At 39.0% G+C, this 12,238-nt stretch overlaps 1 protein-coding gene across 3 annotated transcripts in view; it reads left to right on the top strand.

Moving 5' to 3' along the window:
* Window positions 1–939: 939 nt before the first annotated feature.
* LOC135259644 (transcription factor COE3-like) overlaps window positions 940–12,238 on the top strand; it is a 125,446-nt gene continuing 114,147 nt past the window's right edge. Inside the window, exons 1-2 of one of the 3 annotated variants that reach the window (XM_064344236.1) lie at window positions 940–1,335; window positions 1,815–1,933. In XM_064344236.1, coding sequence (XP_064200306.1) covers window positions 1,258–1,335; window positions 1,815–1,933 — 197 coding nt within the window. In that variant the 5' untranslated portion in view covers window positions 940–1,257. The remainder of the gene's footprint in view (window positions 1,336–1,814; window positions 1,934–12,238) is intronic. The other 2 variants (XM_064344235.1, XM_064344234.1) reach the window with 2 other exon arrangements.

Below are 12,238 nucleotides of genomic sequence, written 5' to 3'. Positions count from 1 at the left end.
TAGATGTTTTGGGTAAAGATTAAATTAAACATAGCGATGATGATGACGACGATGATAATATTGGTGATAATAATAATAATAATAATAACAATAATAATAATAATAATAACGTGTTTCGTCGCAGAAATTGTGCATTACTGTCAACTGTAAATAGGAACCTTTAGCATGCAAATTTACTACTCAGGCTGAAAATAGATCTAACCAAATTTAAAAATCATGCTTTCTTGAATTTTAGCGGATGTTGCTGTCAAAACTCAAAAGCTCACAGTTCCAATGAAGTTCAGTACTGGGGTGTTTATGGACTGAATTTAGAGCACGTGTATATACCAACATCTCTGTGGATTAATTTCTATTAAAAATGAGTAAATCAAGGCTTTCATGTTAGGAACATCTAAGCGCTTTATCAACTTGTATGGGAGTCATTGGTTGACATTTTCTTTCGTGCTGCCTTCACGGCTTACAGAATCCTACACCAGATTTTTGCACCAAGACATTTGGAATACCAATATCGACGAAGCCTTTCTAATTTTATCTGCCCTCTTACGGAGGATAGACGTGAGCAGGTAATTGACACAAATCAACGTTGGCTTTCTCATGCTTTGAAATAAATACCATCTTACAGCCACGATATATCAACAGCCATGAGACATTTACTTTTTATATTGCATTTACATTATGTCGCCTACTTTACATTAGCAAACATAGCATTATACACCTTAGGTTAACGCGATATTCTTCATAACTTCATTTTTGTGAAAGGATGCAAATTATGTTTTATTGGACAATAAGATATGCTCGTTGCCCGTATGTTTTGTAGCCTGCGATATTTTCATATTTTCCGCACTGTGCAAGAATATATTTGGCAGCTCATCGCCTATTCGTGTGGGTATACTATTTATAACTTGCCGGAAATGCATATTTAGTTTCAAATTGCGAAGCCAACCGGTTTACTAAAGAATTAAGCATTATTTGCACCCGCACACAAGACCGCGACTGTTTCTCTCTCGATGGTCGTTTCCATTCAAGTACAGGGCTGAAGATTTTGTGCGGCGAATTTAAAAAATGACGTAAGCTATGACTCTCACCAATTGAGAGCGAGCTGCGCAGTTTACATTTAAATATTTTTCCCTTTTAAGGACGAATCTCCGCCTTTGCCAAGTCCATGCGTGTCCCCCCAGAGAGCGAAGAGCTTCCAAACCCGAGAGAAGGTGCGCTCCGTTGGGACAGAGGAGGCTGAGAGAGACGGGGAGGGAGGGAATGAGATTTCTTGCTACCCAATCCCCCTTTTCCCCAGGGAGCGCGAGCCTTCCCTGGTCCATCCCTGCCTCTTGTTTGGTAATCATTTCATTTTACTCCTTTTTGAAGCGGTCGCCTGTTTTATCCCACTTTTCACTTCACAATCCCGTGCGCGTATGTTCGCCTTCTTCTGAGCGAGTTCGGTTTCTCTCCTCTTTTTCCCCGCGCCGAAAAGGTCTCCAAGATCCCGGCTGATCGTCCTCCTCTGAGATGCGTTCACGGTTCTAACGCTCGCTGTGTCTCCCCCCTCTTTTAACTTGAGACCGGTTAATCTTGAGTGCACTGAACTTGGTTTGGGATCTAAAATAAAGAGGAAAACCCAGAGGGATACAGAGCTCGTCTTTGGATAAGGACCGCTATTCGCCTTCCCTTGTTGCACTTTGGGGAAGGTTTTCCCCCCTTTTCGGCTGGTCTTGTTAATCCAGGTGGCCTTGTTTTTGTGAGTGAAGGAGGATTATTTAGTTTGAATCGGTGTTCAGGAAACGATCCCAAAGGTTTTTTTCATGTTCTCCATCCAGGACAGCCTCCCACGGGGAGCTTTGACCATGAAAGAGGAGCCTCTTACGAGCGGCATGACACCGGTCCGCTCGTGGATGCAGAGCGCGGGGATTTTGGACGCGAACACGGCGGCTCAAAGGTAAACACCGACTCCGTGCCCCCGGGATGCGCGAGGCAGACAGAGTGGTGAAGTAAACGCTATGAGCTTTGAAAACAGTACACCGTGACAGTGATGGACAAGGTTATGCGACAAGCGCGGTTTATATTGCACCGTTTATAACGTTAATGTATGCATTCATGAAAATCCAGATTTTAAACAAAATACAATCAACAAGTTTAAACATGATCATAGAACATAATGATTGACGATAGACATGCTTTGTCACCCCGTTGGTCCGAAGTGTTTTATGTCACAAAATAGTAAAATGTCGACTCACATTTGAGAATTAAACAACACTTACTCGCTGGGTTTGTAGTATGAATATACTTTATCGTTGCTGTAGGCTAATACGTTCATACCATGCTCCTGGTAAAGGACATTTGTGAATCATTTGATGGTAAGCGGAGCGCGTGCATCGGTGGTATGGTTTACAGTTCTCAAGTACCGTCCCTTCACGTGACAGATGTCAAAAAGGATCGTTTGACCCAACTTCAACTGAAAGTATTGATTGAGCGAAACGTTGGCATGTTCGAGTATCTGGTTGCATTTTGTCTTAGGAGAGGGATATTCCGTCTGTGCTCACACGTATGGCGCAGATTTACTGTGAAAATATTGACACCGAGTTGTAAGGCACCACATCCTCGAGAACCAGGCTATTTGGACAGCTAGTGGACCGACAAATCTCTTGTATTGAAAATCAAATCAGCATAGCCTACTATTACTATCTAGGAACATAATTATTAAATAGCCCAAGAATGTCCCACAGCCTCACGAAATAGATAAATCATCATGGAAACTAAACCTAGTATCGGCTGTTTCTATAAGTTACCCGAGTTTCCTTCATCCATGGTTGTCAGAAACTTGTAGACATGTGTCAAGTTCGTGTTTTCCTGCTTATAGAAGTTACGGGACGTTATCACAGAATAGTTTAGTTAAAAAAAAAAAAAAGATTTTCATGGGGGACGCAAATTTTCCATTAAATACTATTTATATTTAACTTGAATTACGTAAACGATAAGTATTTACAAGCTGTATAGCCTACATGTGAATCAGAATTATATTTTTTTAATCGAATGAAAGTTGTAACAGTAGCAACTGTTTAACAATCTGAATGAAGAAATTGCAAAACAGTTTTCAAATATATTTTCTTCAGTTATTAAGACGCATTAAAGACCTAAAGTGAACTGGTTATCATTATGAAGTTGGCCTATAAAAAGTTAAAAGCTTTTGCAATATCGAGGTTAGCTGTAGTGTACTTTTAAAATATTAAATGCCGATTAGTGACCTTTTGTTAGATGGACTGCTGAAACAAAAGAGCAAATTGGGCCTGCCAAGATTTTGGCATATAAATACTATAGGCTATAACAAATATTATGAAACAACGATCAGTTTACCTAAATGAGTCCATGCCAAACTTGTGACTTAGAATATGTTTATAAAAATTAAATACGACTTGAGATATCAACAATATAACTAATTAAAAGATAAGCGCTTTTGCAGTCGTACTTTAATAAGACTACCAATTTACTTCCAATAATAATAATAATAATAATAATAATAATAATAATAATAATAATAATAATAACGGTCTTTACTCATTTGTGCATGCAAAGTTACAATTTAGAGCGGCCAATTTCCCCAGAAAAACACACATTTAAATACGTTACTTTTACTTTAGGTCATATCAATGTTTTTAGATGTGCTGAATGTGAGTTCTACATTTTCTAATTTAATAAACAGGTTGTTAAACAGATTAATGAATCACTTATTAACGGATCATATTTTATGAAGCGGTTTGGCTGGATTTAAATGAAACGTTTAGTGGTTAAATAATTGTAAAACATGCAGTTAAACCTTAAACAAAACTGTTGTGCTGCTTACTGTAATATAATTACTTTTATATTTCGTTTCATGGCAAACTATTGGGGCATATGTATGTGTTGTTCGGAAATGCCAGGCTTGTCAGTAAATCTAGGCTTTAGGGAAAAAAACCCATGGTTTGTCAGAAACTGTTGGTGATAAGTGGTTTTCGGTTTGTTGTAAAGGGCGAAGGGGCTTTAGGGTGATTTGAAGTGGGATGATAGGGAGTCAGGGATGTACAAGAATACAATTCATATTTTTTGTGTATCTATGCTCGTGTGTTTTTGTGTTGGGGGCCGTTTTGAAACCCCTCGCATAGATTTCTCGCGAAGTGTACGTATTTAAGAGGAAGAGCGTTTTCCCGATGTTGGCTGTCAGATCTTTTCAAGTTGATCAAAGAGCCCTTATCCATTTAGCCTAGGGTTCAAATTTAAAAGTAGGGGTCAACTGACTCACTCTGTCAGGCGCGCTGCTTGCAGTGGCCACACAACCTGCCCGTGAGAATAATGCAAAGGAACCGTCTCTTCTCCACGAGCGCTCCCCACGTGGCGCTGAGGGGGGTAACCAAATTGAATTACTCGTTTATGTTGCCTCATTTACTCCATTGGTTTTGCGTTGATCCCTGTGAGGAGAATTGGACACGATGCTTGTCTTGTGTCGTTGATTAAGGAAGCGGTCTGAACGAAGTAGCATACGTAAATAGTTTTCTCGGAGCAATTGGCTCAGTCTGCGTAAAACATTAATAAAAGACATTGCCTTGACTGTAGCATCTGCTTGGCGCGAGGCTGCACTTCAGGCTATTTGCTCTGAAGATCTATGTATTTAGAAATACTTGGATAAAGCTACAATTTTTCTAGGCGCCTGCTACATGCTACATGTTGTACGCCTTCCAACTGTGGCAAAGTTGTAATTTTTTCCGCAGCTCACTGCAATAATGTCATAGTTGCAATAAGAAGGATTTTAAAATTGGGGTTATAGGTGTGGGAACGCGAATGATAGTGATTGTGTGCAAACTGAAGTAGAAGGCTATGGAATGGAGGAACAAATCACGTGTATTTCCAAGACATCAATATAAATTGAACAATAAAACAACAATACAAACAAAGGCCCTATGTGGACCTTTTGAGGATTGCTTAGATCGACTGTAAAAGCTGCTTTTACTTTTATACACACAGACATATAAGGATTTCCTTTCAAGAAATTAGTATAATGAGTTCACCATATTTTGAAGATACCCTCATGTTGTACTTGAATATAATCGATCAATATAATCCATAGATCTATGTATGTGTCCACTTCCCATCGAAAGTGTTATTAGGGTAACTACTGAAGTGGTAAGGCACCATCTGTTATATATAAATTATAAAAAATTTTAATTGCGAAATCAATTGTTAAATGAAGAAGCATTTTGAAAAATATGAATCAAGTAAAATAAAAGCATTCAAACATAAAATACTCACTTAATTCATAGGGTGAAAATAGCAGAGTTGCTCAACACAGAATTTTGTATTCCGGCAAAACTGACATAACCATATCAAAACTCTCCAAATGTTAAAACGATTCCCATACTGCTTTACTAGCAATCTGGTGAATCTTGTAGCACTGTCTCAAAATCTGTCTGAATAGCCTCATTTCATTGCATTCCTTTTCAATAATCGACAGGGATTGTGTTTATCCATTAATCCCTTTTGTCTGTGCAGACAGTTGCTGTTGAGTCTGTTGTGCATACGTCAAATAGCTTTGATCAAGAAATGATTTTCATTTGTGCGGGCTACCAATGATGTGTTTCAGCTTAATTTATGTTAAAAGTGATAATGAATATCAAAGTCAAATTTGTTATTCATTAATAAAACATAATTGAAATGTATTGATGCCATTAATAGTTTTGCCTATGCTAGTTAATAACATTACTTATTTGCTTGAAGGTGTCATAAAGTTTGGCATGCATGTATAATACCTTAGAATGCTTACTGCATATCAATTAATGCAACAAACTATTAGTTGAGTTTTCCATACTTCTTTGATATTGCCTGTCCTAGAGTTATGAAAATGAATAATATATGAAAAATTAATAAAATTAATAATTCAATAATATGAATTAGTGGGGCATCCGTATAAGCTGTGACTGACAGCACCTTTGAAAGGGGAATGGAAGGAGAAATGTGGCTGATTCAGAAAGAATACGATTGTAATACAACTCATTCAGCTATCCCACCCCACTTACGAGCCCAAAAACCCCCTCTCCTGGGCTGCTATTCACAGTCCTGAGGAGGTTATTCTGGACTGTAGTATCCCAGCCATGGAATTTGGGAAACAAACTGGCAAACACCACAGCTAATCAATAAATCCATGTCTAAAATAAGCCACCTCTATAAAAAGTACAAATGCTTTTTTCTTTGGAGGAGGACGGTATTTTGGGAAACGTAATGCATACGCAAACCTTTAAAAGGCTGCTCAGAACTTTCTGTGCTGTGCTCAGACATTTTGTAATTTTGGATAGAAATGCATGATAGGGTTTAATACAGTCATTTGAACAGCACTATAATGTAACTTCCCAGCATTAACATTAGAAACTGTTAGATATATGTGTACTGAAGTATGATCACATATATTTGAGCTGGATTCCCATGGGCCTGCACAGCAAAATACTCAGTGTTAAATCAACTATGAAACAGTGTATCTAATAGAATGCATTTCAATCCTTTTTAACTCATCTAAACTCTGACAGAGGTGATTTGACACAATGCTTAAGAAGGCCCCTTTTTCCAGTTTTAGCCTAAAACCTTCATTCAGTCTAACTTCAAAATGTGTTTGACTCTTAAATTTGAGCATTTTGACTTTGAATCAGAATCATTTTTGTTTCCTTCCCAAAGATGATTAATTATCAGCAAACAACAAAGGCAAAACATTTTTTGTGAGAAATTTAATCTTGCTTAAGTTTGTTTAACAATGTTAAAGACATTGCACCTGAAAATCTGACCACAAATTATTAGAAAGTACCATACAAGCTACCCCTTTTCTCAGTTTCTTTAGTTCCTGTTGGGGCAAGGAGGACCCATGTGGGTTTTTGAACAGGACCCACCCTGTTCCATGCCTGCATGTTTTTTTATGATTCGCACAAAGGTTTACAAGCAGCGGTGAACTTGTAATCAGTCATCCTCTGTCATGCTGATTCCCTGGTCTGATGGCCTGATCTGTGCATCAAGCAGCAGTTATGTAAAACTTGAAATAAAAAAAAAGGTTACATTCCCTCATGTTACAGTAAGTAATCTCGCCGCTGAAAATACTATTGATGCTCCTCTCATAGTTTGACTAATATTATAAATGCGATTTCTTTAAACACTAGCTTGTGGCTTGTTAGCTTATAACCATGATGACCGAGGGACATGATTATCAAGGTGTAGTCTCACAGTCACACAAGAATGAAGGTATGTTACTACAGGTGATTCAGACAATTTACACATAAAAAATAGATTTTATCCCTAAAAAGAAATGCACTGAATTCTCACTCCTTCTTCTGAAGCTCCTTGACTGTAACAGACAGGAGCAACAGGACAGTCCTTGTGTTCATGCGATCGTCGCATTGGATTTCTTAGCCAGAGTCGTGTGGAACAGACAGTTTCAGAGTAGGTCCGTGGGCCAGTTCATGAGGCCACTGGCGGCTTCCTCCCCTGGTAGGACAGAAAATGTCAAGCGATGCGACAGAAATTGAACCAAGCTTGGCACAGAAGATAAAACGTGACAGCTGAGATGGTGTGGAAGACACAATATTGACTGTAATTGATTGCCTGTTTTTTTTTTTGTTTTAGTGTGTGTTCATGGTTGCAGTGTTGGGAGTCACAGTTCTGCTCCCTGTATGCCATGGTGGAGCTGTCACACAACTCCCTTCTGTCAACAGTTTTATTAACGCACCTTCCTTACCAACAGGTGCTTAACTGGATTAGAAAAGGAAAAGACTTACACGCGCGTATGCACGCAGCTGCACAGTTGCATTCTGTTACATGTTTTAGTTGGAAATTGCGTATCAGGGTAGAAACCACAAGTCATCTAGTGGCTCAGCCGCAGGGCAGAAATTACGGGCACTGTGCCCTTGTGGTCCGGAAACACTGTAACAGTTGCAGCTATCAGGAATCAGTTTGGTGCATGAGTCCGCAGGTTTGGTAGATATGCAGCTGAAGCTGAACTGCGCAGCTTGGCAGCAGGTAACCTCTGAACTATGACCTTTACCATTCCCATGCTCCAAATCATGAGAAGCATATTATATCTTCCATATTCTGGCTGTTGGTCAACCGTAATAAACTGCAGACTCGTGCAGGAGTGAGGTGCAGGAAAAAAATCCATATAGCAGACACAGAGACACTGCTGTCTATCATCAATATAATAATAATAATAATAAATAATAAAAAATAATAATAATAATAATCATAATTTTCAGTTAAAGAAACAAATTCAGTGATTAAAACTGTAAGTGAAAACATACCTTTTATTATATCACAAGCACTTTTGTATATAGGCGCAAGAGTCAAGAGGCAGTTCGGAACAGTGTTAAAGTCAGAACACAACAGTAAAAACACAGAATGCTTTAAAAAGAGCGTCGTACTTACATCAGTGAAGTTCGGATAAAGCTTAGCCTATTAAAACAAAACATTACCTGGGTATCAGTTTGCCCCATTTCTGTTGGCTGCGCTACATTCAGGACCCTGTCCCCCAAAGTGTCTGAGCTAAAGGGAGTGAGTGAAGTCTCTTGTGACATTTTTACCTTGGGACTCCTAGGTTAGGAAGCATCTGTCTGTGTTCACCGTAACACGCATCACTCCTTTTTCACTCACAGGGATTCTCACTTCAGCCTTCAAGAACCCCTAAACCTTGTGTTATGGCTGTCACAGGCCTAGCAAGATGCCGAGCCTGCTGTTTTTTCTGAATTCTCTATATGAGCAGGGAATAAATTTGGTGGAATTTGACACACCTACTGTTTGATACACCACAATAAGTGTTATGTTTGTAGTTCATATGTTCAAAGGCAAATATTAATAATGCATTTTAACCATTTTTTGTTTCTTACGCCTCAAATAAGTATTTATTGCTTTGACAATCGCTACTCTTATTGAGTATGATTATCAAACACACACACACACACACACGCACAGAAACAAAAATGTCTCAACATGTCATTTGCCTAAATATGTTTTTTTTTTTTTCTCTGGAAAGTCTGGAAGTTGTAGCAATAATCAGTCTAGAAGCAAGGCTGCAGAACAGGAACCCTCGGATACGTTTTAACACCTGCATTTGCTCTGGAACACTTGCTGCTAAGACTCAGGTGCCCCTTGCAGCCCCGCAGAAAGGAGAGCTCTGCCGCAGCTGCTGGAAGTGTGTAAACAATTAGCCAGCGTCCGGTGGCCTGCGACTCTTCACGTTCCCATTAGAGGGGTACAGGTGACCGGCTAATGGTTTCAGCTGTAAGCCGCTAATTATGCGCACACATGTTTGCGAGGTATGCAAGCAAGCGGGGCAGTGATTTGCGCTGTGCCTACAGCAGGCGCGGGTGTGGTTGTTCCCCTCCTTGCTTTAGCAGCAACTCCAAGAAGTTTCACAGAGACAAGCGCAGGAAATGATGAAACACGGGGGCGGGGAGCGGCATAAAGTATTCTGCAACTGGCAGAGCTCATTGGTCTGCAGCATCATAACGTTTGGTTTAAGTAAACAGACTATGAAGAGAATAAGATTAATAAAATACTCCTGGCACCCTATTTTGAAATAGATTTGAAATGCTGGTAGAAATAAGTACAGCTAGCCGTGAACAGAAAAAAAATATTTGTATGCAACAAGTTTGTGTAAATTTGAAGGAATGCTGTTTTTTTGTTTAATGTCAGGAAATTAATTGTTTGAATCACAGCATGGTCAATGCTTCCTGTGGACCTATGCATAATTCCAGTGTTATGACATTCACATGCTAGATTGGTAAAAGCAGAAACAAATTGCAATACATTGAAAAGTACCTGCTGATATATGATATAATAAATGGTATTCTTTATATTTTGATTTTTTTCGCATAGTCAAAAATCTAGGCCATAGCTATCTTAATGTCATGCACAGGGATTTTCCCCTCCTAAAGCTGGTTTAAATCTAAGTACATAAAAACTCAACCAATCAATAAATAAATACATAAATAAATAAAGCACATTTCAGTTATTTGGGATTTCACATTTTACTTTTGAATCATGCCATATGTTCTGTGCAGTTATGAATATGGGAAATGTTTCTGAGCGGAAGAACAATTGCTCTTTCTGGTGTGAGAGCATAGCAATAGAGATTCAGCTGGCTGATTTTTTAATTTCTGCATCTTAATCGTTGTAACGTTCACCTGTGATTTGCTCAGCAAGCACCAGGAAATAATATCACGTTGCTAAAAATGGTTTACTTGTCTTGCTGCAATTATGAACAAATTAGACATTAGCTGGGAGCATTTAGCTACGATTCTTAATAACCTTTTGTGATTAAAGAGTCGGTGTATTATATTATATTTTCCACATGCTCAAACGCCGGTAGACACCGCTGCTTTGAGTTCTGCTGTGTGTTTTTGTGTGTGTGTGTGTGTGTGTCTGTCTGCGAGTGTGTACATGTATTTGTGTGTGTGTGTGTTTGTATGGGAATGCACATGTGTGTTTATGTGTGCATGCCTGCAAATGCATTCATGTGAAGTGTTTGGTATGTGTCACGTTCCCAGCCTATACACTTGCCTGTGCTTATGTGTACATATCAGATGTGTGTGTGTGTGTGTGTGTATGTGTGTGTGCATATGTGTATCTGTGTGTGGCCATGTAATTGCATGAGGATAGAGCTGGGAGCATCCAGCTAGTGTTGCAAAAAAAATGTAAAAAGAACAACCGTTTTGAGAATCTATATTTGTCATTTTCACAAAGTTTTTTGTTTGTGAAGGTGAATTTGAAAGGGTAAAGCTGAAAAAGCTTGAATTTACTACACCATGGTGTTATGTTTTAATACTGAATACAGTCAAAATCAATTATTCGGGTGCAACACACTTTGTCCTTAATGCTAAGTGAAAGATTTAAACAGATCTTTCATTTTTTAATGTATTGTCAATATCATCTCTTGTCAGGCAAATTGCATTTTGTAAGTGCTGGGAAACAGTGCTTACTTAAATGTGTTATAAAGGAGACACTGAGATCAACCTAGTGCTTGTAAGAGGCCTTAGTTTAGAAGACATTGTTTGTGACCCCTCTCAAATCAGCAAAACTGGGTCACCGTTGCGTAATTAAACGTGTGTAAATGTCCCAAAACCGTTGCAGTGTTTGCTTTGTAGATATTCATCCTGTTTTCAGTGTCTTCCGAAGCCACTCTCAGCTTTGCTTTGTGACTGTCGCACTGACAGAATTTAATTTTATTTGCCCACTCAGAGAAGAAAGATGAGATGTTGAGAGAAAGAGAGAGAGAGAAGGGGGTTCAGGTAACCGGGCATACGTGTGTGTGTGTGTGTGTGTGTGTGTGTGTTTGTGTGTGTGTGTGTCTTCTTTGTGTTCATGTTGTTTCAATTCTGATAGAGTACATTAGATCCCTGTTGGAGTCATACAATCTGTTCAGTTTAGTCAGTTACCAATATTGACCATTTACTGTGTATAATATAATATACATTGTATAATGGATGTTCATATGTATCTGAGAGTGTGTATATGTGCGAATGTGCATGAGTGTTTTTGTCTGTAAGAGTGTACATATGTATGTGCAAGCTTGTGGTGGGGATTTGCATGTGTGGATATTTGTATGTGTGTGTGTGTGTGTGTGAGAGAGAGAGCATATTTGGCTGCGTGTGTGTGTCTGGCTGAATGCCTTTACATGCGCAGTGTGTGTCTTTTTTGTCAATGTAATAAGATTCTCCGCTACTATGCTCATACAAACATAGCACTTCTGGACGAAAGAAATCAGATTGATATCGATTTTGATTAGACGGCTGTCATGCTCGTTCCGCACGGGACTCTCATTAACCGATTGAGTGTTGCGTTAATCTCTTGAAATCAGTGGAAAGCAGAACTCCACCATCCTCCGCGCTTGCTGGCTCTCCGTGGCTATCGCTCGCAGTTGTTAAGTGGTTCACTGATAAAAAATAATACAATTGACTGTTTGCTACTGGCACTAATGTGAGCTGTGAAGTAGCCCGGCCTGAATTTTAAAAGACGTTACAGAATGGCAAGAGTGGACAAATTAGAACTCTTGTTTTTCGGTAATGGCAGCGAGTACATTCTTCCTGGTATCTCATTCCAATATCCGTGATACACGTCAGCAAACAGTAGAATACAGCACGTCTATCGATTGAACAAGAGTAATCAAAAAGTCAATAGACTTTAGTGTGAGAGAGCACTTTATGTTCCATTATTTATTTGCCTAGCATGTGCCTTTATACAGGGCATG

Source organism: Anguilla rostrata, chromosome 7 (genome assembly GCF_018555375.3).
Source record: "Anguilla rostrata isolate EN2019 chromosome 7, ASM1855537v3, whole genome shotgun sequence".
Taxonomy (NCBI): domain Eukaryota; kingdom Metazoa; phylum Chordata; class Actinopteri; order Anguilliformes; family Anguillidae; genus Anguilla; species Anguilla rostrata.
This window is presented reverse-complemented; position numbering and strand designations above follow the sequence as displayed.